This window comes from Pomacea canaliculata, linkage group LG9 (assembly GCF_003073045.1).
Source record: "Pomacea canaliculata isolate SZHN2017 linkage group LG9, ASM307304v1, whole genome shotgun sequence".
In the NCBI taxonomy this organism is placed as follows: domain Eukaryota; kingdom Metazoa; phylum Mollusca; class Gastropoda; order Architaenioglossa; family Ampullariidae; genus Pomacea; species Pomacea canaliculata.
In genome coordinates, this window is record NC_037598.1 from 15,749,279 (window position 1) to 15,774,971 (window position 25,693).

At 35.8% G+C, this 25,693-nt stretch overlaps 3 protein-coding genes across 4 annotated transcripts; 2 read left to right on the forward strand and 1 right to left on the reverse strand.

Moving 5' to 3' along the window:
* Positions 1 to 1,878: 1,878 nt before the first annotated feature.
* LOC112571700 (protein UXT homolog) lies at positions 1,879 to 4,785 on the reverse strand. Its single transcript, XM_025250920.1, has 5 exons — positions 4,684 to 4,785; positions 3,313 to 3,394; positions 2,778 to 2,851; positions 2,323 to 2,494; positions 1,879 to 2,083 (listed from the first exon to the last, which is right to left on the reverse strand). The coding sequence occupies exons 1-5, from the start codon at positions 4,743 to 4,745 to the stop codon at positions 2,018 to 2,020; spliced, it is 456 nt and encodes a 151-aa protein (XP_025106705.1). The 5' UTR covers positions 4,746 to 4,785; the 3' UTR covers positions 1,879 to 2,017.
* A 160-nt stretch (positions 4,786 to 4,945) lies between these two features.
* Positions 4,946 to 9,679, forward strand: LOC112571699 (ER membrane protein complex subunit 3-like). The gene is made up of 7 exons (XM_025250919.1): positions 4,946 to 5,128; positions 5,448 to 5,505; positions 5,944 to 6,037; positions 6,515 to 6,619; positions 7,062 to 7,143; positions 7,830 to 7,909; positions 8,692 to 9,679. The coding sequence occupies exons 1-7, from the start codon at positions 4,980 to 4,982 to the stop codon at positions 8,892 to 8,894; spliced, it is 771 nt and encodes a 256-aa protein (XP_025106704.1). The 5' UTR covers positions 4,946 to 4,979; the 3' UTR covers positions 8,895 to 9,679.
* A 999-nt stretch (positions 9,680 to 10,678) lies between these two features.
* LOC112571698 (serine/threonine-protein kinase TBK1-like) lies at positions 10,679 to 25,451 on the forward strand. 2 transcript variants are annotated; one of them, XM_025250917.1, is made up of 20 exons: positions 10,679 to 11,191; positions 11,697 to 11,776; positions 14,487 to 14,601; positions 15,540 to 15,680; positions 15,816 to 15,951; positions 16,522 to 16,612; positions 17,176 to 17,266; positions 17,746 to 17,903; positions 18,264 to 18,374; positions 18,640 to 18,819; positions 19,346 to 19,554; positions 19,821 to 19,971; positions 20,834 to 21,074; positions 21,345 to 21,454; positions 22,022 to 22,138; positions 22,949 to 23,050; positions 23,592 to 23,688; positions 24,256 to 24,458; positions 24,961 to 25,032; positions 25,373 to 25,451. In XM_025250917.1, the coding sequence occupies exons 2-20, from the start codon at positions 11,724 to 11,726 to the stop codon at positions 25,419 to 25,421; spliced, it is 2,427 nt and encodes an 808-aa protein (XP_025106702.1). In that variant the 5' UTR covers positions 10,679 to 11,191; positions 11,697 to 11,723; the 3' UTR covers positions 25,422 to 25,451. The 2 variants fall into 2 exon arrangements, with proteins under 2 accessions (XP_025106702.1, XP_025106703.1); XM_025250918.1 differs by lacking the exon at positions 11,697 to 11,776.
* The last annotated feature ends 242 nt before the right edge of the window (positions 25,452 to 25,693 follow it).

Here is a 25,693-nt window from a genome sequence, read left to right on the forward strand (position 1 = left end):
GGATTTTAATCATCAAAAATTGTTTAGACATCACTGGAATGAAAACGAAGGCGACAAAGGAATGGTGGTGCAATCAACCGCGACTCCGACAGAACGGGACTACAGGAAGTGGGTCGGGAAACTTGCGTTGTTGGCACTCGAGTAGCGAGGACGGATGAGAGGGCGGGAATATGGGGTCAGAGTTACATCTTCCCGCTAACCATAATTCGTCCTGACATTCACACATTTTTACTGGACCTTTAGCAGCTCTAAAGCTCCATATTTTATCGCCCTTTTATGAACTGGGGGGTTAGGGAGAGGAGGAGCAATATTTTAGGTTATTCGAGATTTGTAGCACGCATCGAGCAAAAGGTTACATAAATTTGGAAGGCTAATACATACTAGTATACAGGGGATAATATGAGACTTGTTCACTATTCAAAGTACACACGTCTCGCCTTGTTTCAGCAGTTACCACCATGCCTACAACATACATCTCAAGCTCTTGCCAGAGAGCGTGGTACAAATTGCAGAAGTTAGAACACCCGCAGCAGCAGCCCTTGTGATTTTGTGGATTATTCTTGTCGTTCTTCCTTTTCATATAAATAACCGCCTGGGATGCTCTGCTTCAAGAGTTGTTGTACATGCATCGACAAAACACTTCGCCATTTTAGAGTACGATAGTAGTATTAGTGCAATGTTAGCGCACAGAAAAGCATAATTATTGTTAGTCATAACTATGTCCAGGGACCGGTCACCAGTATGGGTGCCAGTTCGAAGTCCTTCTTCATTCACAACACAACAGGACAACGACAGTCGCAGGACTACTGTATATGTGTATGTGTCCTTCACAAGTTGACAGCATACACACATGCCTTTGGTTCGAACACGTTCTCACCTCCAGGAAATAAAAAAAAAACTTTTCAAGATTGAAAAACGTCTTTCTCTGCGCCTTGTGGAACTGAAGACTTCTAATTGTGAAAGTTGGGAGATATTAAATAGAGTGGGACAAGTACCCCAACAGCAGACGACACCCACATTTCTTTTTTTTTTTTTTTTTGCGGGAATGGTGGAAGGTATAGCATTACACAGATAAGAAAGGCCAGACCGAAACAGATCCCTCGAAAAATCGGTCAGGTGCTTATGCCAGATTACAGAACCAGCGTATCACATAATATAAAGTTCTATCTGACACATCTACCAAAGATTGTGTGCCAAGATGGTACATAACAAGTGCATCATAGCATCACAGCTGCCAGCATGACTGCAGCTAACGAGCTCGAGTGTGCACAGGGTTTATCGTGCTGGACAGTGCACCCTGCCTTGTCGCCAAGCAACTACAGCTATGCTATGTAACTATTACTGACAACATATGAAGAAGATTGGAGCCGGCTGAAGAGCTTTGATGTTTTAGTGGCAAAGACATAGGCAAAAGGCCTCTTACTTTGTATCCAAGCCTGTCTTTTATACTAATTATCTCAACTGTTACAAAGACCATTGAGGAGCATGTTCTTGAAACTGTATAGTCTCTTGCTTAGTATCCACGCCTGTTCTTAACTGTTATAAAGAATGCAGATGCACCCTTTCCTTGCAGCAGATAGATGGACAGAAAGAAAAATTAAAAGGGTACGAGTGTATATTTGACATCAGTTGTTCAGTTCCCATATTGTATGCAAGGCAGTTAGCAGTCTGCTAACAATTTTTATGGCAGCCTCACGCTGGTGTTGGTAAATAATTCATAGTTATGTTAATATAGCATTAAAAAGTGTGTGTGAGTGATTTTGAATAAATATGGAGACATTCTAGAATTTTTCTGTCTCCAGTCTCATCAGCTTTTGTTCATGCTCCTTCTAGTTCATTATGTGAACAAATAAAATGAACCTCAGGAAAAAAGCCTTGCAATTTTGAAGATCATTTTATTTACATATAACTATACATGAGAATAGTAGCGTACGCATGCACACACACACACAGTCACCCACTCTCCCATTTTCCGCTATCTTCTCATGCTCACAATCTTAGCTACTAAATTTGCAGCCTATAAAAAGATATCCCTTTGTGGCTTGTCTGTCTCGGCGCTGATGTGCTGGATCTCCCTCAAACCCTGATCAAAAGACAATACTTCAGTAAATGTCTGCCCGATACACTAACAATATATAAAATCATTCTAGAAAACGTTTTATTGACTAGCATGAAATAAGCTAATACTGTCTGACACCAATATTGACCACCAAGAGAAAAACTCTTCTCCTACCATGGACACTGTTATCACCACTATGGTGATAACGGTCCTGTGATGACAGAAATGTTCAAATGAAAAAAAATTCTGACATGCAAGTTTACCTCCAGCACCAGCTTTATGTGTGCTTTGATTTTAGCTGCTGATTTTGTCATTTCATCTGCTTGGTCCATTAAGCATGCCGTTTTCTTGTCTATGAACTTTAATGCTTCCTCCAAAGTGAATTCTACAAAAAATCCAAATCCTACTTTCACAAATATCACTGAGGGGTCTGGCCTGCAACATTAATAAATACGAGATTTGTCAAGAAGCTCTGAAGTATAGCTTTTTGATTATTTATTTTGCCTTATATGCACTTTTCATCAATGAAAATATTTGTGTATATTGTGACAAATATTGAGTTTTTCATACAAGGCATGCATGTTGGCATAGTGAGAGATAAACATTTCTAAGACTAAGAACAAAATCTGCATGGGCTAATTGGGGCAAAAGTTATACCATAGTGATGCAACCTAGATAAGAGTACTTGACAATGTAGGATGTAAGAAAAGTTTCTTACACATTGGCCTGAACATAGAAGTTACATCCCAGGTCAACTTTTGTCTTGAGTTCTTTTCCTAAACAGTCTTCATCCTGCATTGAGGATACATACATATTGTCAACATTCTCAGCATTGTTTTTGACATATAATCTGCAAACTTGAGAAAAATTTCACTAATACTATTGAAAATATGTTGACCATTGATATAAGCAATTCCTTAGTGGAGACACTTAAGCAAAATGAATGGGAGAGAGTTAGTTAACTTAGTTAACAACTGATAGTTAATGCTCAAAATGTAAAAGTGGTCTTGTTGCATTTATTACAATAATCTTTAACACTACTCTTAAAGACTGTCTTTATTATTTACTCATTTTGAATCTAACAGTAGTCATAGCCACAGGAACTGCTAAATAATCACTCCAACTTAGGCCTGATCAATGACATAGCTAAAATAAAATATTAAGTAATGGGATATATGAAATTAAATATTTAAAAAGGTCTTTCCACTATCTCCACTTTTCATTGCTCCCACAATTTCTGATAAAAGGCTTACCTTCAGTTTCTCAATCACTGCTTTCAGTTGAAGATACTCTGAAATTTCTTTATATACTTTATCTCTGTTCTCAATGATTTTTCTGTTGGAAAAAACCCAATAAACTATTAAACTGTTGTTGGTGTAGTTGTACAGATAAGTGTAAATGTAAAGTTAAATAGAATTATTTGAGAAATTTTCCTGGATTTCTCATCACTCATGCTCTTTCCCATACCATGCAAATGAGCTACATTTACAGCAAACACATGTTCTGTTTATATCTATTGAATCTTGGCAGATATTTCTCTAGAGTCTATATTAAAAGTTTTTTTTAGCACATAATATATTGTACACCTAAAATGTACTTCAATTAGTTTTATATTTTAAAATATTCTGTAAGCATTATACTGACAATCAACTCTTCACACTTTTAAATAGCAAAAATATAAGAGACCATTTTTTACTAGCAGGAGGGGGAAACCCCCATTAATCTGGTCAGGAAATCAACTTGACGGTGATTTGGTGTCATTACATTATTGATTAGATACTCAGACTGCCAGTCTATCTTATCTCACCACACATACACATATATCATGAGACCAAAAATATATTATAGGAAGAGTTGTCCATCCACTCCAGTAAGAATGTTTTTAATTGTTATAGTTATCGTAAAGTTAGTAATTTTGCATAGGCCATGGTCAGACCAGAGAGCTTAGATGTCAGACTACTCCTACTATAATAAATTTGGAAGAGTGGGGTAGGGGGAGATAAATATAGTACTCATAAGTTATTTGCTGATAATACAAAGAAATATAATAAAGCAGAAAACTGCATAGTGATTCAAAGTGACATAGACAAATTGCAGGAATGGTGTGAAAAATGAAAATTATTTTTCAATATACCAAAGCATGGGGTTATGCATGTAGGCAAAAATAATCCAAGATGCACATATAAAATTAAAATGAGAGATGAGGTGACAGTTAAAAAGCTTGTAATGAAGAGAGGAATCTGTAGGTTAATTTTAACTGCGAGTTTATCTTTTAATGCATGAATTCAAAGTGGTCACCAAGGTAAATCAAGTGACTGGCATTATTAGATGCATTTTTGATTATTTGGATAGTTTTTAAAATTGTACAATGCGCATGTGCGTCCACAGTTGGAATATGCCAATGTGTGCTGGAGTCCAGTATTAAAGAGGCAATCTATATTAGTAGAAAGAGTACAAAGACGTGTAGTGCTAGCATCATCACGCGGTATCACAGTTGCAGTACCAGTAACAGAGCTCAAATTTGTGGCTACAAAATAAAATTTTATGTAAGTTACTAAAGCTTCAATCAGTAAAAAACTAATGCTTTATTTTAAGCATGTTTCTTTTCACAGTTATATTCTTACTTCAAATCTTCTCTGAGGGTTTCGTTCAAGAAAGTTTCATATGCGTACACCTTTGAATCCATTTGTGTATGAAGAGTAGCCCCCCTTAGAAAGGGAGTCTTTATTAGCTACACTGTATAAAAAATGTTTTTGGAATTATTTTAAGGTTTAAACAAGTTTTAATAGTTTGACAAATTATTTACTATGTATTCAAACTTAAAATATTTTGTGAACACATCGTATTTCTTTATCTTCGTCTAATTCGTTAGCCACAATATCCTGTCTTGTTAAACTGCCCCTCACACTGGATAGCAGGCATGGCGGAGCTTTTGCTGGATTCTAACATCAGGGTTTGGGTGTTTTTACCCATCGTTGTTATTACGTTTTTGATTGGAATCATCAGACATTACGTCACTATTCTTCTTTCGTCGGAGAAAAAGTCAGATTTGCAGCAGGTTGCAGACAGGTAAGGGAAATAAAAAGAAACAAACTGAGCCATCATGACGAAGAAATATGGAGTGAATCGTTAATAGCTCTAGTGTATTGGCAAAACTCGCAAGGTTTAAGTAAAATGTTTTTGTGTCTACACTTTCATGACTGAAAATATGTTCCAAATCACCTAAAATTATTACCTGTTCTTTCTTTCTATCTGAAAATGCTCAATAAGATGTTACAGTTACACCTTAACGGTTTAATTATGATAAATCAAAGTTTTATACATTCAGTATGACTTTGATTAAAAGTTTTATTACGATGCTTATTTTTTGAAACTATTTTATGTCTAGCCATGCACTGATTCGAAGCCGGATATTAAGAGAAAATGGAAGATACATTCCAAAACAGGTAGTTATATATTCGGGAACGACTGTCCTCACATGGATTTCATTATATGTTTAGACACAGCCATATTTTTTTTATTCTATAAATTCGGTATTATAAATTGATTTAGCTATTTTAAATTAATATTTTTACTCAATGAATATGGGTAGATGTGCAGTTTAGAGCATTACATGGGTTGAATTTTTGTGTATTTTAAAAATTCTTTGCTTACTGTTTTAATTGTAATTCTTTGAATAAAGTATAAGGGTGGTGATGATAGCAAAGTGGTTTTCACTTTTTAGGCTTTTTAAAATTATGTATTCATAGGTTTTAAATAATTAATCATTTTCCATAGGCATATATGCACTGACTTTTCTTTTTCAGTTTTTCAGAAGTAACATTTTAATCACTAAACAGTTTAATTGTTTACATGAACTCAGAATCCTTTTTTTTTTTAAATAGAGCTTTTTAGTAAGGAAGAATTTTTTCAACAATGAGGATCGTGGATTCTTCAAGGTTGAGAAGAGGGAATCACAAGCAAAGAATCCAATGACTGGTAGGTATACTAATTATTCATAACAAATAACAGCACAGAAATACACTTCATAACAATCTCCCTTTCAACATAAATCTCACCTCTACATAGAATGAAACAAAATTTGAGCATCTGAATGAAATCAGTTGAAGTTCTGGGTAAAATTTATTAGTATTTGTTAATTTCCATTGTGATTGTTGCATCTGTACTCGGACTAATGTATTGTTGGAAATAGCACAGTAATCTTAGATTTCAGATTTTGTAACCTTTAACTAATTCAGACAAAGCATTAAAATACTAATTTGTGATGCCATATAGCTTGGTTATTTGTTCTAAACTGAAACTAGTGAGCATGCATAGCGTGTATGGAAAAAAGGAAAGAGAAGTGAGAATGTATATGTGCTTATATATGTTCATAGATACTTTTGTGTGAATCCCTTGCAGAGCAAATAAATCAACTAGATGAATAGCTGTTAACACATTTTGTTATATCTGCAGATCCTTCTATGATGACTGACATGATGAAGGGAAATGTAACAAATGTTCTGCCTATGATCGTCATTGGTGGTTGGATCAACTGGGCATTTTCTGGCTTTTTGACAAGTACAGTAATTGAATATAGACTATAACTTATGCTGCACAGTCACATACGTGTTTGTGGGGTTTTTTGGTAATAGCCTTCACCTGTTTGTTCATTTCACTTTCAGACTACTAGAAATTTTAAAAAAAAATTATCATTTTCAAATTTAAACTTTGATGTGAACATCAGTATGTTTCCTGTTATCATTGATACAAGTGTTGGTGTTATTTCAGTTACATCGCTGTTTCTGTTTGCTTAAAATTTGCATTCATAAAGGTTTCATTTATACAATTTATTTATATAATAGATGCTTAAAGGTTTATCTAAACCTCTTGTACCTAGTGAATACAAAAAGATTTTGTTCAAGAGTAGCGATAATTTTACAAAAGAAACCCCCCAAAAAACAGACTAGCTTAAAATAGTTTATGTATATTATTTCCATGATATTGTGTACTTTGCTTGCAGCCAAAGTGCCATTTCCACTGACATTACGCTTCAAGCCAATGTTGCAAAGGGGTGTTGAACTTGTCTCTCTTGATGCATCATGGTAAGCTATGATATGTATGCTGCAGTTTTTGACAACAGTATCTTATATCTGTTTGCTTTTATGAAAAATGAGTTAAACATAAAAATTGTACTTGAAGTTTGTTCTATTCCCTTTGTTGTGCAGAGATTGATTTCAACAGTGCGAGATGCAAATTTCCATGTCTTTTTTATTGTCACTATATGTCATTCTCTCAGCAGGTTTACAAATCTTGTTCAACTTGCTGCTATTTTTTTAAAATATTTTTTAAATAGATTTAGCAGAAAAAGTTGTGTCTGTAAATAGTGAAGTAGCAAAATTAACTTCTCTATATTAGGAACATCAGTTATAGTTTTGATATCACATTGTGTTTTTCATGATTTTTTTTTTTAAATGCCCGAATTTCATACATGCCTGAGTATCTGCATGATGTATGTTATGCTGTTGCTACCATGTTAAAAAAGGTAGTTTCAAGGAATGCCCATACCAAAAGCCAATTAATCAGTCCTTTGAAAAATACTCATCCCATCTCCCTACTCCCTGACCCTTTGAGACATTGTGTCAACCATACTGATAGTGCATCTGTGTTCCATGGCTATGTCACTTATACATCTGTGCCAGACACAAAAGGTGAGGATTAAGAGCATGGTTTGAAATCATCATGTACTCCAGTTTGTAGCCGTACTACTAATTGACCTCTTTTGTGTCAGGGTGAGCTCAGCATCTTGGTATTTCCTCAACGTATTTGGTCTTCGAAGCATGTACACACTCATCCTTGGTCAGGATAATGGTAAGATTCATTATTCAGAGGTTTTGTGTTTTTCTGCCATGTCATTTTTGTACATGCACATGTATATATGTAATCTTGTAGAAGCAATGTAGGAATGAATCACAAGATAAAATATAAAAGCAATGTACATGTGAAGGAATTTATTAATAATCTGCATTAGAATAGGTATTGAACTGTTGTCATTGTTGTTTAAACAAGTTTTCGTCCTGTTTCCTTGTACTTTTATTCACTTACACATTTGTCCCAAATATTCCGAAGCAAAATAATTGCTAATAGCAGGGAAATTTCAAGTCTTATGTAGTGTTGCCTGGCTGCCATTCAGCTCTTCTGACAGACTGACCATGTGCATGTGTTTTAAGCTGTTCTATGTCAACTCAAATTGACTTTGGGTGTCAATTACTTGTGTATATAGTAATTTCTCACACATACTGTACAGTACAAATCCAAATTACTAACACCCAAGCAAAGGTATAACATTGGTAACACCCAAATCATACCAGACCAGTGGGCAGAACAGCATGCGTATACATGCAGGCACTATTGGATTTGTTGTGTAGGATAATGTGGAGCATCTGACATTTTTTGTAACTGAGCCCATGCCAAACTTTTCTACAATTTTTCCTTTGTAACGCATTCACTCAGATATATGAAAATAGGATTTCATATTGAAGCACATATTAGGTCAGGATTTCTTTCTCATAAAAGCTGCTCTCTGTAATTGATCGGTCACATGCTGAGAGCAATGTAGTTACAGTGCACTGAAGCACTTTGTTCTGTCACAGCTGCAGACCAGACTCGGGCCATGCAAGACCAGATGTCAGGGTCAGCAATGATGGCTCCACCAGACCCCATGAAGGCATTTAAGGCCGAATGGGAAGCACTTGAAGTGTGTGGTCATGAGTGGGCGCTGGAAGGTGTTGAGGAAGAGTTAACAGGAGGCATTATTCAACCAGAGACTATATATCTCAAGAATAAGTTTGCTTAGATGTCCATCTCTTCATAATTGTTGTTTACTGAAAATGTTGAGGTCATCTTTATATGTGAATGTGTGTGTCCTTGTGCGTGTGTTTTCAAAGCATCTCCTGTATGCAAGAGGGTTTTAAAAAAACTATACACAATCTCATAGGTAAACAAAGAAAATATGGCATATTTTTAACTGTTGTAAGGCACTGTTACAGTGGTGAGTTTTTAGGTTTAGACAGAAGCTCATTTCAAGAACTCCATGGTTAAAGCTCTTTGAATATTGATGATTGTTGTTTTGCAAGATGGGGAAAACATCGTGGTAGAAGAGAATTAGAAAAAAATTGTCACTGTTTAGTGGCTTTACTGGACATTGCTATCATCAAAAAGAAATAACCCGATTGCTTACCCTTAACATCCTTGATGTAATTATTGAATACAATTGAGATGTATCCTTTGGTGACTGCCTGTTGACTCAAAAGTGGCCACTATCACATAGTAAATACCCAGGTGCAATGTATGAAACCTTAATTTTTTTGTATTCTTTAGATTGTATTGTTTTCGGAACTTGTATTATCAAGCAGAAGACTTCACAGTACTACTAAGCACAGATTTAGTGTTCAGTTACTAGCGCATATCACAAGCAACTTTTAGGCCAATTTCACTTTGTATATAAAAAAGAAATAATTATTGCATGTACCATTATGGTTCTGTGGATGCAACTTAGAAATAAATTGTGTTTCTTTTATTTGCTATGTTGTGTTGCATGGATAATTCTTAAGCATTTCAAAATAAATGTGTTGTATTTAATTTGTGTTGAAGCAATTTTTCTTTGTGCGCTTCTTTTATTTTTAAGAATTTATCACCAGAATATGGTCAGGTTCAGAAGAAGTAGACAAAGCTAATGGATTTGCCAGGTGTGGTTCAAAAAGAGTTTAAAGAATAAACTTGATAGCATAATTTTCTTAGAGTTGGAAAAAAGTTATCTTCCTCATTTTCAGTGCATTTAGTATGAACTTGTGATCTAAAACTGGATTAAACTCCTTTGTAATACCGTCTTGTCATGTTAACAGGATCCTTCATACCTTCGCTGCTTTGCGTTATGTGCCTGCACATCTTTTCATTTATCATTACTGGTCTGCGCAGTGAGTGTGATTTATCTTGTTCGTGGTGCCGCAGATTACAAATACCCACTATTATTATCTATTGACCTGTTAAAAATACATCTACATTTGTATGCAGTGGTATAGACTATGTTGAAAGAACGCTTTTGTTATGGATTAAAAAAAAAAAAGAAAAATGACCTGTTGAGACCTCAAAGCAGGTACATATGGGATGGAGAGCAGAACTGGGAAGAGTAAAATCATGGTTAACATCAAAGTGCAGTTGAAACCAAATACCCGAAGAAATTACTTTGAATTTCCTGCCAGAAAAGCGAGGATGCTTTGAACATCTGATCCAGCACAACATTCCAGGTGAAAGCACATACTGAAGCCAACCAACCGACGAAGTCGAAACTTGGGCACACTTGCTTGGGGCACGGACAATATAATACATTACTGTATATATAATACAAATTCGTGCTTTGGGGTTTGCTGCAGTGACTGTGAGGGTAAATAGTGTGATAATAACACGATCAATGCTACCAGCGCACAGTCTGTTGCATTAAATGCTGTTTCGTTGAAAGCACTAGGCAATATATTTTACCACTATTTTTCAGACAAAACATTTCCCTTCATGGGATCACGAACTAATATAAATACAAGTTCATGATGCTTTTCCAAGGGAGGCTAGTCCCACAGGTGTCTCGTAACAGTTATCGCCGCTGGCACATTACGTTTCCCGGAAAATGGCGTAAGCTTAGCGTGTTTGTTTATGTTTTAGCGTTCTTCATTCTGGACCAGACGATCTCATTCTGGTGTCGGTTGCTTTAGAATTAGCATTTTTTTTCCTGTAGAAGTTCGGTAGTGCTGGCTGATTTTATGTCACATAGAGATATGTGCAGCTGACGAGTAGCTGTTACATGTGTTTTGAAAGAAAAGAGCACACGAAAACTGTTGAGGTATATTTGTGCAGCACAGGATATATACATATGCGGCCATTATTATTGACGATAATGATCCACTCATGTGGTTTGGAAACTCACCAAAGTGAAGTGATCTCTACGTTATAGTCAGTAAGCAGAACTTTTTACAAAAATGTCGGGCTTTTTCTGTCTTCCTACCTGTGGCCAGATTACATTGTGGATTACATAGTAATGACACCCTTTGACTGAAAGCGAAAGCAGTCTCCTTGTTCTTTTCTTGGACCGAATCGTTCGTGGTGAGTTTTATAAGTAGTTTTGTAACTTAGGAATCATGTTAGTTTTAGGTAATTGTTTCTTGTTGCACGGGTGCGGCTTAAACTGCAGAGTTGGTCAATACTGAATATCCTTCAGCAAGCAGACTAATATTACTTCTTGTAAAATATTTTAGTGTTGCTGTGGGTTTATTATGAGCTTTCAGAATTTTGTGACAGATCGTGTGGGAAAAAGGGTCAAGCTAATAACATGGTCATTCAGTTTAGAGGAATCTGAGTTAAGACAGGAGACAACATGATCTACTAATCATTTCAAGGTTGTTTTTTTCCTTATTTGAGACTGAATAAAAATCTTACTTTGTGTGTGTATATATACACATTTTCTTAAAACCTAGAGCTTTAGGAAAAGAAGAAAATGTTAATTGTTTTTGAGATCAGCAATGTAAACAATGAAGAAACTTACAGTCTTCAAGAAGCATTATCAGGTTAAATGATCACATCACATTACTCGTCACAATTTAATTTCCAGTGAGGCAGGTGTAAAGAAAGAAAAGCCATGATGGCTCAGCTGCCTGGAAATTTGAATGGAGTAGATGCCAGTCGTTCTAGGCAAGTTCCAGATAGTACATGTTTGCATGCATGTATAGTTTCCCATGTGTGCTGACTTATTGCTTGGTGAATCTGCAGGTTGCAAAATGTTTCATGTTATTGTGACTAATTGGAGGGGTTTCATTACTACCTTTAGATATTGTTTATCTAACAAAGGATTATTTTTCCTTGTTGTTTCTTGTGTGGCTTTTATAACTTTGAAGGAATGTAAAGTAAGGCATGTTGGCTTCCATTTTTTCACTAGATATTTGTCTGTTTGGATGTGTAAATGGTTTGGTGTTGATGGGTTGACTTTCACTCAGAATCTGATTTTATCTTTCCACCATTACATATTCAAGGTTTATTAAAGGTCTCTATGTCACTAGAAGAATTGTTTTAGTTGCAAGAGAGTATTTAAAACATATCATGACTCAGAATATAATGCCTACATTTCATTTTCACATTCAAGGCTTATTAAAGGTCTCTGTGTAGGACTATTTTAGTACTCCAAACATGATGCCTACATCATATTTGTCTTTGTTTTACATGGTCTTGAAGTTGCAAGACTTTACTAAGCATGAAAACAGAAAAGCAATAAGCACAAATAGGGTCTTATGTGACATCTTCCTCAACTATCATTTCAATTTGCATTGATAATCTCTGACTTTTTTTAATACAAGCTATTCAAATGCCTCTTGATTCATTATTACTCATGCACTGTTCATTTCAGTTACGGAATTCTCTTCTTTTCCACATCAGGGACTCTCTATCTTTTAATCACCATTCAAGAAATATTTTTTAATCATTATTTTCATTCATTCTACAGTTTTCATCTGTTGGTTGATTGTTCGTTGTGTGACTGATTTGGTGTGTGCATGTGCATGCATGCTTAATGTTTAGGTACATTATAAATGCCTATTATTATTATTATTATTTAAATTTGAAATCCTTCACCTATTATGTAATAAGTTAGTACCTGTATTCCGTAGAGTGTTGTAATACATTGTAAATGGAAGATTTGTATTTGTTGCCTTGAATTTGAATTTTGTTTCCTTGTTTCATTTCTGTCTGGCTTATGCATGTGCTGTAGGATTTGTCATTATTTGTATTAGCTTTATTTAATTCATTGTCATTTTATATAGTAAAAATGGGGATTATTTTGAAGCATGAAGTTATTGTGTAAGTAGGACTTCATGGGAAAATTGGACTTACAGTTGATGGCTGTAGATGAAGGTCAGAATATTAGAGTATTTATAAGAAGAATATTTCTGTATAGTGGACTAGAGACAAAAGCATTTATAGAATTTTTGTAAACTTGCTAATAAAATCTTGACATAATATTACTTGTAAAAGCTTGACTACCACAGTTTAAGTCTAATTTACTAGGAAGTATTATTAATAATTTTATCATTATTTTATTTAACCTTGTGGCTAGTGCAGTCTTCTTTGAAGTTGAAAGTCACGTATTTAAAGCTTAACCCAGCTACTGGAGAATTTCTTCTGTGTGCTCTACAACAAATGGGTACCTGTTTTATCAGTGAATGTAACAAGATGTGAAAGGAGAGGATTTGGTGAAAAGCCTTAGACACTGCAAACCACTTACAGCTGACTTCCTAGTAGTAGGACACCTGAACCTTTACATTTTGCAGTTTTGCTGTTCTTTTGAAGAAGAGCTGGACAAAAACATAATTCATTCTGCATTCAGAAAAAAGCTCACCATCCATCATTCATGGAAAATTGTAATAATTATATTGATTTTGCATGTTTGTGGTGTGTCAGTACAGATTACTTATTACATACAATGTCTGGACTTATTTAGAACCTTTTTTCTAGCATGTTCTTGTACATCTCTAAGGGTTCTGATCTGATTGGAGTAGCAAATGTTATATCAGGGAAAAAAGAATGAATGAATTAGTATTAGTATTAAGTGTAGCTATTTCTGTCTGCTTGTTGGCTTTCACATGATTAAGAACCATAGAGAGCTGCAGAGGATTATTGTTGATTCACAAGATTAAACTGCAATGTCAGTTTGCTTACCAGCTCTTAGAATAGATTTTTAATTTTTAATAGAGCGATTTTTAACATTGTAGATCAATGCTTGATAACTGACATAAAGTGTAACAGTTGTGTATGCATTAATGCTTTAGAATATAACTTTAATCTGCAAGGCAATTACAGATAAGATTTATATAGGCGTCCACATGCTAGCAGTATACATCAAAGTACATGTGCATGTATGCTTTATTAACTTTTTATTTTACTGCAAATGTAATTATTAGATTCTGGTCTAATGTAGCATATTATTAGTGTTATATTATTAATATTATTATTACTGTTAGAAATACACTATGATGTCTATGTAATCACATTTGGACGGGGTTTTCAGCTTGCTAATTTTACACGCTATCATTAAAATGTACAATACAGTATAGCAGGGAAGATTTCAAGAGAGAGAAGAGAGGTTGTACATAGAAGAATTGATTATCTTTAATATAGTGTTAAAGGACTATTTGGAAATTCTTTACTGCTAAACCGAAGAAGTTGTTTTGTTTGCTTTTAAAGTGCCTAACCAGGTATATAACATAATAATAAATAAAACATGATAATAAAATTAATTTTGTTGGCGTACGGTTTCCTTCTGTGCTAATATAAAATTATAATAAATAAGCTTCATTAAGGCCTTGGAATTAAGTGAATAATTTCAAGTTATTTTATCACTTTTTGTTTACAGACTTCTCAACTCCCCGGAAATGGCAACATTGAGAGGATCTAAAAATTATGTGTGGGACACAGCCAAGTGTCTTGGACAAGGTGCCACCAGCCTTGTGTATATTGGCAGAGAAAAGGTAGTTATATGTGGCACATGTAATTTTTCCCATGCTTTATCCACCATTCTGATCATGTGGTCTTGAAGGTCACCATTGTTTCCATTCACTTGTATCACGCTTGGCTAGTAGTTAGACTTGAAGTGGGTAGTTGTGGAGTACTTCCTGCAGAATTAATTTCAGGATAATGTTGAACAGAATACCCACTTGTAAGCAGGAAACCCTGGGTTGAATTCTTTGGTAATTTTTTTTTTTTTTTGTTTAAAAAAAAAACCCATCTATATTTTTGATAGCCATGATGGAGCATAGGGCAAAGATGACATTAGTGCCAAAAATACTAGACTGTGAACAATAATAATAATTATGGGAAATTTATTTAGTGTCGAATCACCAGACATGCAGCAGAGTTCTGCATTTCCTGAAGTTTGTGAAGGGAAACAGACAAATATGCACCTTTACCACATGACATAAATTCATTTATTTTATTATCATGTTTATTTATCTGTTTAATACATCCATGTTCGAGAAGAAGAAATCCGTTTTCACTCCTTTGTCCACCAAGTCACATCAAGGTGGGCAAAACCAACATCACCATTGCAGTACAAACTGTCCGTGCTGTGTTTTAATTTCTTTACTGGCGCCTGTCCTGATTATTTCTCTGAACTGCTGTTCCCTTACATCCCAGCTAGACAACGCCTCTTCTCGTCTGATGATCGTCTCCTTACTCTTCCTGTCACCAGAACAACAGCATATGGCCACCGGGTTTTGGGCATTGTGCAGTAAAACAATGGAACTCTCTCCTTTTCCATACCCGCCACCTACCTATAGAATATTTTTGGGGTTGATGAGTAGGATGAATGTTGCTGCATGTAAGTTAACACTATATTTACATATACCAAACTCTCAAGCATTCTACTAAGCCTAAAGTATTTGCATGAATATTTATTTTTTAACTAAAGCGAACTGGAGAGGAGGTGGCTGTAAAGGTTTTCACACCTCAGAGTTACCAGCGTCCACGGCAAGTTCAAATGCGGGAATTTGAGGTCATGAAACGGCTGAATCATGAGAATGTTGTCCGACTTCTTGCCATTGAACAGGAGGCAAGTTTATTTTGGCAAAGCCTTTTATATCATCAATACATATAGAAAATGTGAATAGTACAAATGTTAGTTGATTTTTTTTTATGTTTGTATTTTGAAACAACACTAGCATTGTCTGCTTCTTTTCATACGCAGCAAACAACACCAAATGGAACGGATGTGATCGTAATGGAGTTGTGTCCTCATGGAAGTCTCTACAATGTGCTGGACAGCCCAGAAAACAGCAGTGGTTTGTGTGAAGAGGAGTTTCTCTTGGTCCTTAAACAAATCAGTAAGGGTTACTTCATGTTAAAGACATCTTTGCATCGACAGTTAAAACAATGTCTGCTAAATAAAACGTTATTAGACGAATAGCATTAACAAAAAATTTCTTAACCTTTTACAGTTCACTGCAATGAATTCTTGCAAAATCATTTTTGCTTGGCAGATTCTGGTCACTGTAGGAAGCTTTGTACATTGTTGTTAGAGTACTTTGTTTTTGATTTTGTTTGAAACTCATTCTTGTCTTGACAGGAATACTCCTGTGCCCACTTACTGTTTTTTTTTTTTTAAACCTTACTGGTCACTAAAGGGCATTATTCTGTGAATCACAGTTCAATGGCCTTAAGACCATGAGATCTTTACCTTTTCTTTTTTAAGCTGCTGTTGGTCACTAAAGGGACTTAGCTTTTTCATTGAAAACTTAAAGGCAAGGTTGTAACTAATGTAATTAATTACAAGCTTTAGTTGATAATGAACAATTATTTTATGATTTGTTTATTTGGTTCTTGATGTTTGCCTAAAACTTGTTCTGGAAGAGGCTGTTGTAAATGTGTGAATACCTTAAGATTTTTCATTTTAGCTGCAGGAGTAAAACATCTCCGAGATTTTGACATAATCCACCGAGACATAAAGCCAGGCAACATCTTGCGCTGTGTGGCAGAAGATGGCAGGTGTGTTGTGTTTTACAGACTTCATTAGCAGAAATGATAGTAGTGGTAGTAGGGGTGATAGTGTTAATAACAACAGCAGTCATGAGATGGTGATTAAAGATATATGTTTCTGGTAGGGATACCTTTCATGCTTGCAATTAACATAAAAACAGAAGTGCGGAATGCACTAAAATAAATTGTACTGGGAAACATTGTACAGGGATTGTCACTGAACGACAATTGAAGCTTTCTTTGATATAATTTGAAGAAGAAAGTTAGTGGGCAACTGCTATATTCCAGACCATAATTTATTCCCTGTAGACTACAGTTATGGAATGACCTTTTGTTTAAGAACAATATGTTGTACATTAACAGTACTGTCTGTTTCTTCTTTTTACACAATTAAATAAAATCATACAAAGTTCCTTAGACCAAAACATGAATCACTCATTTTTATAGAAAAGTATTGTTTATCTCTAAGAAATAGTTTGTCCTTTTTTGTTGCGTGTGGTTAATTGTATTAGTGTGTAGAAATATTTTTTAACTCTTAGATAACTTGATTCCCAATTTAATTCGAAATACAGGTCCATCTACAAACTCACAGATTTTGGGGCAGCCAGAGAGTTGCAAGAAAATGAAGAATTTGTTTCTCTGTATGGCACAGAGGAGTACCTGGTAGGTACAGTATTGAGGAGTATTTGATAGGTAGGGCACTAAAAAATAAAAGTAGGAGTATTCAATTCCACTTATGAGTAGTATTTTTATTTTTGGATACACAAGACTGAGGAATATTTTAAATATTTTTGTTGGTTTTCAGCACTTGAGCATTCTGTTCATTTTGCCTTGGATGATATTACTTTTAGGTCATTTTTACCCACCCCCACCCCCTGACTTCACCACCAAACTCATCAACAGCTTAGATTATAACAAGTTGGATAGACAAATTCCTTATAAATGAATATTTGTCATCATTGAGGATTCCTGATACCTGAGTTGAGTAATTTTCAGTTGTGCAAATATAGCTTTTGCAGCCTTATGCTCCTTGAAGAGCAACAAGGAATGAGTTAAAATGTAGATTCTTCCAGTGCAAACCAGTGTTGTTGAAAAGTAATTTTGTAGATTTTTTAAATACTAGGATCTGCCATGTTTAACAGCATCCAGACATGTATGAGAGGGCAGTACTGCGCCATTCTCGAGGACAGCAGTTTGGAGTGCACGTTGATCTGTGGAGCCTCGGTGTTACATTTTATCATGCTGCTACTGGAAACTTACCTTTCAGACCATATGGAGGCCGGCGTAATAAGGAGACAATGTAAATCAAAGCTTCTTAACCCCATTTCTGAAACAATATGATTCATTCAAAACCTTTTACAATCAGAGGGAAATTACTTGCAGTTAAGAAAAAAAGATTGTGAAAAATACATGCATATTGATACTTGCATGTGAACTGTAGTACATTCAGCTACCTAAGTTGATTACTGCTGACATAGCTGAAAAGGTGAAGTAAATTTCTTTGTTGTCTGTTGTGTGTTGCACTGTGCAAACACATTAGAAAAATTATTTGTTGTTTCAGAAACAGTGACTCATTTAGAGTTTCATATTAGAATTGAGCATTATTTGTTTTATTTTGAATACATATTGATGGTTAATGACCATGACCTTTGTGGTACAGGCATCTTATTACTGCACAGAAAGAACCTGGTGTCATATCAGGTGTGCAGCTAACTGAAAATGGACCTATAGAATGGCGCCGAGAACTTCCAGCTACTTGTAGACTTTCTGTGTAAGGAAAATGCCTTACTAGTTCATTTAATTGTGTTGCATATCAAAGCCCTCAAGTGACCAGTTTATTAAGATTTTTGAAAAGTGAGATAATTGTTTGAGATTTTTTTTGTGTGGAATGTGGGGTTTGAAAAAGATAACGTGAGAATCTCAGAAGAATACTAACTGATTACAATACTATAAAAATTAAATAATAAATATATCTTAATTTGTTCTTTACCTAAAAAAAAAGTGCTGCTTGAGAGAACTATGTTCTGTTTCTCCAGTGGTTTGAAGAGGCTCATCACACCGTTCTTGGCTGCCCTTTTAGAGCGTGACGCTACTCGTACTTGGCCATTTGAACAGTTTTTTGAGCAGGTAGCTGTCATCACGTCCAAACTGGTGGTTGATGTGTTTTGTCCCTCGCTCCCTTGCCCTTTGAAAATCTATACTGACAAGGAAGACAGGTAAGTCATAAATGAATATGCTGTTTTCATTGTGCTTATGTGCACACTTGTTCTTAAATTAAAGCCTGCGCTTGTCTGGCTTAAAAGATATAATAAGTATATTTTAAAAGAAATGCAATAGATATTGGGTATATATTGGACTAAGACACTATATAAGAATGCAGATTAAACTAGAATATAAGGAGTCCAGTGAATTTAAGAAATAAGCTCTTAATGCGGTATGACTCATTATTAAGGTTTGAAACGAGTTATTGATATGCACTGGAATAATTCCACTGCAATAGCCAGTATTGTGAGGGTTGACTGTCCTGGGTTCGGGTCTCATCTCAGGCACACTGTTCTTTCTCTGCATGGGGCATCGGTTAACAGGGGTGTCTGCTTTGCTGTGATATAGTCCTTAGTTGCTAGCTCAGCATAAAACATCAATTTCTCCAACACCCCCGACCAACTGACAAACTCTTATCATATACCTAACTCCTGGTAAGGTCTGACTTTATACTTTACCCATAGTTTACACCTTATACAGGTATACAAGACTTCAGGAGCTGATTGCAGAGCAGACAGACATTCCTCCTACCGAACAGCTGCTACTGTTTGAGGGACAGAAACTCAGTGACCTTGTGCAGGTGACACAGCCTGTCAGCACTTACCACTTTGACGTTACTGCAACAAATCCTATCATAGTGTACAGTACCACTGGAGCCTTTCCTCAGAAGCCATATCTGCCTTCCATAGGTGAGTACATTCTGCAACATTACAATACAATTACTGTTGGGTGTGAAAAAAATTATTAAGGTCTCAGAAGCTTCAATTCAAAGTAATTGAATCTTTAGAATACCTGTTTGAAAATGTCATCCCCATAAATTTGTTGTGCACTTTAAGAATTGTATAGTTTAAAATATTAAATGAAGACATTTAAAGATATATAAAGTAACCATGAAATTGCTTTGAGATCTAAACGTGAAATTATTAATTTTTTTTTTTCTTTTTTGAAACCTCAGGACAGTTTCCTCAAATGACACAAACAATGGACACTGATTATGACTACCCACAATGTAAGCGCTGTTGTGGTGTGCTCCATACGATCCTGGAGGCAGTAAAAAGTATCACAAACATCACTTTCCTAATCAACCTCTCTGTACATACATACAGGTGAGTCCAAAGCATGCACCAAACTATTTAGATGTCAACGTTCTGCTGTAGATATGTAGGCTGCAGCACACAGATACACACCCGAACTTATTTATTGTATTGGCTGGGTGTAGGACATTTTGTCAGTCATTTTGCACATTTAATACCACAGTCCTTTCAGATGTGGCTGAGGCAACTGACTTTGAGGAACTCTTTCAGCCACAGTTAATTGTTTCATAATCTGTTATATAATTCCAGGAGAGGTGTGCACTGTTCAATATCCATCTGTTTAGGTGGAATAAAATGTCATTTTGGTGGTACATCTAGCATGCTGCTTCTGTTTAAAACGGACAGGCAGGGGCCATGGGACAGATGACCTCTCAGGGCCCCTTGTAATTTTAATAATAAATTATTTTCCCAGCATATAATAATGTTTTCAATTTGATTGGAAATATCTACATTTCATTCAGTAACATAAATAGACTGAAAATATCAGGACAAATGCACTAGGATCTACATCACTACTTGAACATATAAAGTTGTTTACACATGAGTGGTTAGCAAATGAGGAGAAATGACTGTGAAGGATCAAACTTGTAGCATACCATAGGAAAAAAAATCCCCAGAGAGAGGAATGTTCCGTCAACTTTTCCTTAAAAGAAAAAGAAGGAGGAAAAAATCCAATGACCAGGGCCTGAATACACCAGACCCCCTGTTCCCTCCTCTCATCAGGCCTGTGTATGGTAAAGCTAGATAAACTGATATTGCAAGGCAGAAATGAAAATAAAAGTAACTGTTTTATCTTACCTCTTGGTTGGTAGTTTATTGTCTGTGTAAATGTGCCCAAAGAAAACTGTACTAATATTTCTGTTTCCCTTCACAGCGCTCAACTGAAAAGGCAGATGGACCGTCAACAGGAGTCACTGTCTCGCCTCACCCAGCAAATAAATGTGATCAGTCAATGGCAGAACACCACTCTTCACCATCTTGTTCACCATGTACATCTCCTGAACCTTCCTGTCCTCTTGAACAGCCCCATAGAGCCAAAAGTCAGAAGCTGGCTAAAGGTTATTCAAGCTTTGCATCAAACAACTAAACAGGAGTGTGAAGAGCAAATGGAAAAGGTAAAATACTGTATGTCTTCGCCTGATTGAACCCATTATCTCCTGCCAGAACGTGAAAATTTAGCCTTTAAGGTTCTAATAATTGAGCCCTCTGGTCACCATAAGTATTGACAAATAAAAATTTGCAAGAAAAAATAAGTTTTTTTATCATGCCATTCTGAAGCAGAAAAGCATGGCAGAAATCATAGTATTAATTTTTTTAAGATGCCTTCATATGAAAACCTCATATTTTTATAAAACAGCATTTTTTTTCTTTTTGGGTCTTTATAGATACAAAGAGGCCGTAACCAGGCACTTGAACAATTGCAGACAGTAGTAACAGTGCTAAAAACAGCAGGGGAATGGAACTCCAGCCTAGGCTGTTCGCCGTCTGATAGGTGGTAAGTGGGCATGTCTCTTGGTTTTCTTATTCATGTTGAAGGGAAAGCATGTCTGTTTTAAAGACAATTTTACTGAACGATTTGTTTAGAGAAAGCATTTCTGTATATATATCTGGTGTATTTTTAAAGAAGTATGTGTTACGTGTCCATGTTAATACATCATAAACATTGCATTTTGAAATGCAGTATTTTATTTCTGCATTAGAATTGTACACATCTGAAGAAATAGACTAAGAAAACTGTATTTTTACAGTGCACATCATGACACCTGAATTTTATACATTGACCATGTTTTTCTGCAAACACTGTCAAACCCCACCAGTAGTAAGTTACTTCCCCAGGACCATAAAAGAGAATATGCTTTTTAGATGGCAAACCTTTACTAAACTCAAATAGTTCTTTATGCTTGGCTTAGACAGAGCTATTGGAAAGTGGTGAAAATGGTCACAAAGAAACTGCAAATTAATATTGTATTCCTCTAACAAACCTTAAAGCTTCCTTTTTGGGGAAGGAGTCGTTGCTGAATAGCTGTTGAAATTATGATGTGCTACTTTTATAATTTATTAGTGCTGACAAAGTGAAGGTGATGCTGGAACGTGTAAAGAAAATTCAGCTTCTCTTCAAAGAAAATCGCAGCAAGCGACATTTGAACTACAATGATGAACAGATCCATAAATTTGAAAAGTAAGAATTAATTTAGCCACAGACCTGATGCTTCCATAAGTGTGTGCTATTAAAGTTGATGTGCTGTCATAAGGTGTGTGTGTGTGTTGGTGTGCATTTCTTATAAAATCTTTGCAGCACTTAGCTCAAGCTGCCATGATAGTGACATCACCATTCTTTGGGTGAGTTTGCCCTTCACCACAAAGCTTGTGATTCTTGCCAGTCTCACTGGTTCCACAAGACTTTGTTGTTGCTGAATTCTCATTTACTTGTCAATGCACTGGCGCAAATGCTGCCTTTGCAGAGAGAATGGTTCAAACCTAATAGAAGTATCATAACTCTAATGTTACTAGCAAGATCAGACGATGTTTATATTTCCTTGGTCATACAGTTTGTCTGTATGTATCTCTTTACAGTGATCTGCTTTATGACAATCACTCAATCCTTAACTACTTCAACCCATGACATACACATTCAAGGGATATTTGATATTTTGAGCACATTTTTATTACTTTCTTTTCTATGATGACAACTGTTATCTTGCTTGCTTTTGGTTAACAGTATTGACAGATTTTGTTTGAAAAAAGGCACGCACATAAAATAATGCATCTGGCTACTCTTCAATTGATGGAAACAGTTTTTATTATACAACACCATGTTAGAATGACTTTAGTGACACTGTTTTGACTGTAACAAAGAGATAATTATTGTATGTCCTGTTTATGGTTGATGAAAATATATGATGAAGGAGCTACTCATAAAGGCATAAGTGCTTCGTGCCTGAGTACGTTAATACATCATAACTGGGTATTTTGTTTCTCCTTTTGTTAGAAACAAATTAGGAGAGCTGTGCACAAGAGCTCGATCCTTGCTGGTTGACCGATGCCTTTCTTCTAGAAAGCAGCTCTATGAAGGTTACAAACAGTGGCTGGAGTGAGTACTGCAGATTCTGATATTTAGTTCACCCCAGACTTTAAAAGATGGCAAGAGTCAGTTCAACAGTCTATTTGGTTAAACATAGCATACAGATGATGATAGAATACTGCAGGGTATCATATTTAGTCATTACAGCCTGCAAATGATGGTAGTGAGCTGCTTTTAGTTTGTCACAGCCTGAAAATAGTGGGAAGAGTGAGTAAAGCACGATATGTTTTTCACAGCCAACGAACTATGGAAGCAAGAAGCATGATTTTTGTGATTCTGAGAGATGACACAGACTTTGCAACTAAAGCAACTTGTTTTATGACTATAAAAATAAACATAAACAAACTGTAATGTAATATAAATCTCTTGCTGAAAATGTCATTTCTTAAACAGAAAAGAAACATTCTCATGTTTCATAGTTAGCAGTGTGATGATCTAAAATATACCATGTTGTTTTTCTTGACCTGTTAAGGTTATGCTTCTATTATGTTGTGTAACTTCGAATTTGCTGTCAACTGTTGTGATCTTTATTTTGGATCTTTTTTTCCAGAACTGCTCTGAACTGCCAACAACGTATCAGTCAGGTGGCGGAGACTGTGAAGCAGATGAATGACCTTCATTCACATCTTGTCAACAGACTGACCTCTGTATGATCATCCAGACTCTTTGGCTGCTGTTTTCTTTATTTTTGTTAATGTTATGAAAGGTTTACATACACTTACGACATCTATGCTTCTGATTAGCAGGTTCAATCTGTTGAAGTAGTTTGGTATCTTTGGGCCATTGAAGGACTGGTGGAGGTCAGATAACCAGGATTTGGGAAAACAGAAACTGACAAGCCCATATTCTGTCAGAGTAGGGAGGATCACAAACACAAGCACATAGGAAGGTAGTTAAAGCTACCATCAGCTGATCCAGCAGAATGATCTCCATACCAAGGTTTTGCCAGGCCTCTCCATTGTCCAGACAGTTCAAACACACATGGAACAGAGACCAGCACTGATAAGAGTAAAGTCACAAGTATTGTCAATGGCAAAGCAGATGTTTACACTGATTACAGAAAACTGTTCACAGTTATGTCAGACTTTTGTGCTTTATTCAGGATGACTTTTATAAAGTCTTTATTCAGTAATGGCTGGCTTTTTTACAATGTCCTTTTTTTTTGAAAATTATAAACATGGAGAGGGTGAGTTGAAGGACCTTTCTGTTAACAGGCAGAGGAGAAGAGCAGCAAGTTGACTGACGACTGTGTAGAGCACCTTACAAAAGAGATGTCTGCAGGTGTTGATGGCAGCATGGTTGTCAGCAGACTCACCAATGGGTCTAACGAGTTCTCTATAGAGTTTGTCAATTCTCCCAGCAGCAACAGCGGGAGCATGACCTCCAGACAAGAGCGGCTGGACAGCCTGCTAGATGGGTTAGTGTTTATGATGCTGTTGTTAGTGTTCATTGTTAGGTGTAGCTATGTCTGGGCTTGGATGGAGTTTTATGATCTAGAATAGCAGGTTTCATTCTAGGTTACTAGGTGACCTACAGTCACAGTATACCTTTTGTTTAATTTATGCTAATTTTATTTAATGTTAATTTTGATGTATAATGACCATTTAAAAAACCAGTGGGTTATGACTTGATAAGGATGAGTTTGTACGGTCAGCTAGAGCATTAAAGTCAATATTCCTTGATGAGTGCTTAGAGTGCACTTTATTACCACTTGTTTATGTGCGTGTGACTGTGTGAGAACAGATTACATATGTAACTGTGAGGATGAGAGCTTGAGAGAGTGGGTGTGTGTGTTTGAAAGAAGGAGCAAGTGTTTATGTGAAGGAAGAGGGAGGATAAGAATGAGACTGTAAATGCACACTAGCATTCACCTCCATCAGGTACCATCACGTAGTTTTGAAATTTTCCTCTGCTTTCAGGATCTGCATATCCCGCAAGACACTCGAGGAAGTGGAAACACTTGTCAGTGAAAACATGCAACTGATTCGCAAGTAAGCACCATTGTGATATTACATTTTGTCCTACATGCTAGTCAGCTATTGTTCTCTCTCTCTTTTTTTAATTGTTCTCTACTAGGAGTTTCTGATGTCATTATTTTAGGCACACTTTACTTGTTTGTTATCTAAATAATGTTAATATGCAATTGGCTTAAGACCCCCTCCAGAAGTTATCAAAGAGATTATTCTTCGTCATATTTTACTTAATTGAAAATTAGGAGAAAGGTCATAATACCAGCATCCTGATAAAGCGCTCTTATGTGTTGTAAGAGTAAACATTAATGTCTCAAATAAAAAACTTCCCCCAAATCGGTTTTTTTTTTCTGTCCAAAAGTTTCAGTCTTCTGACAGATGAGAGCAAAGCTGGGGATAACGGATCTTGACGATGGCAAATCTCCAGTATTGGACATGGGTGGACGTCATCTGGAAAAAATGTTAACACCTGAACAAATTGTTGATGACATGCAACGGTTTTAAATTCAGCTAGTGGTCTGCAGCACAAGAACTGCCACCTAAAAATTTGCAGTAAAATCAAAAACAGAAATGAGAACTGGCAGGCAGACAGGCAGGGATATGGTGTTTATATTAATAATGCATGTTAATACCAGTAGCTTTATGCAATACTGGACAAAGGGGAAATAATTGATTTTTCCCC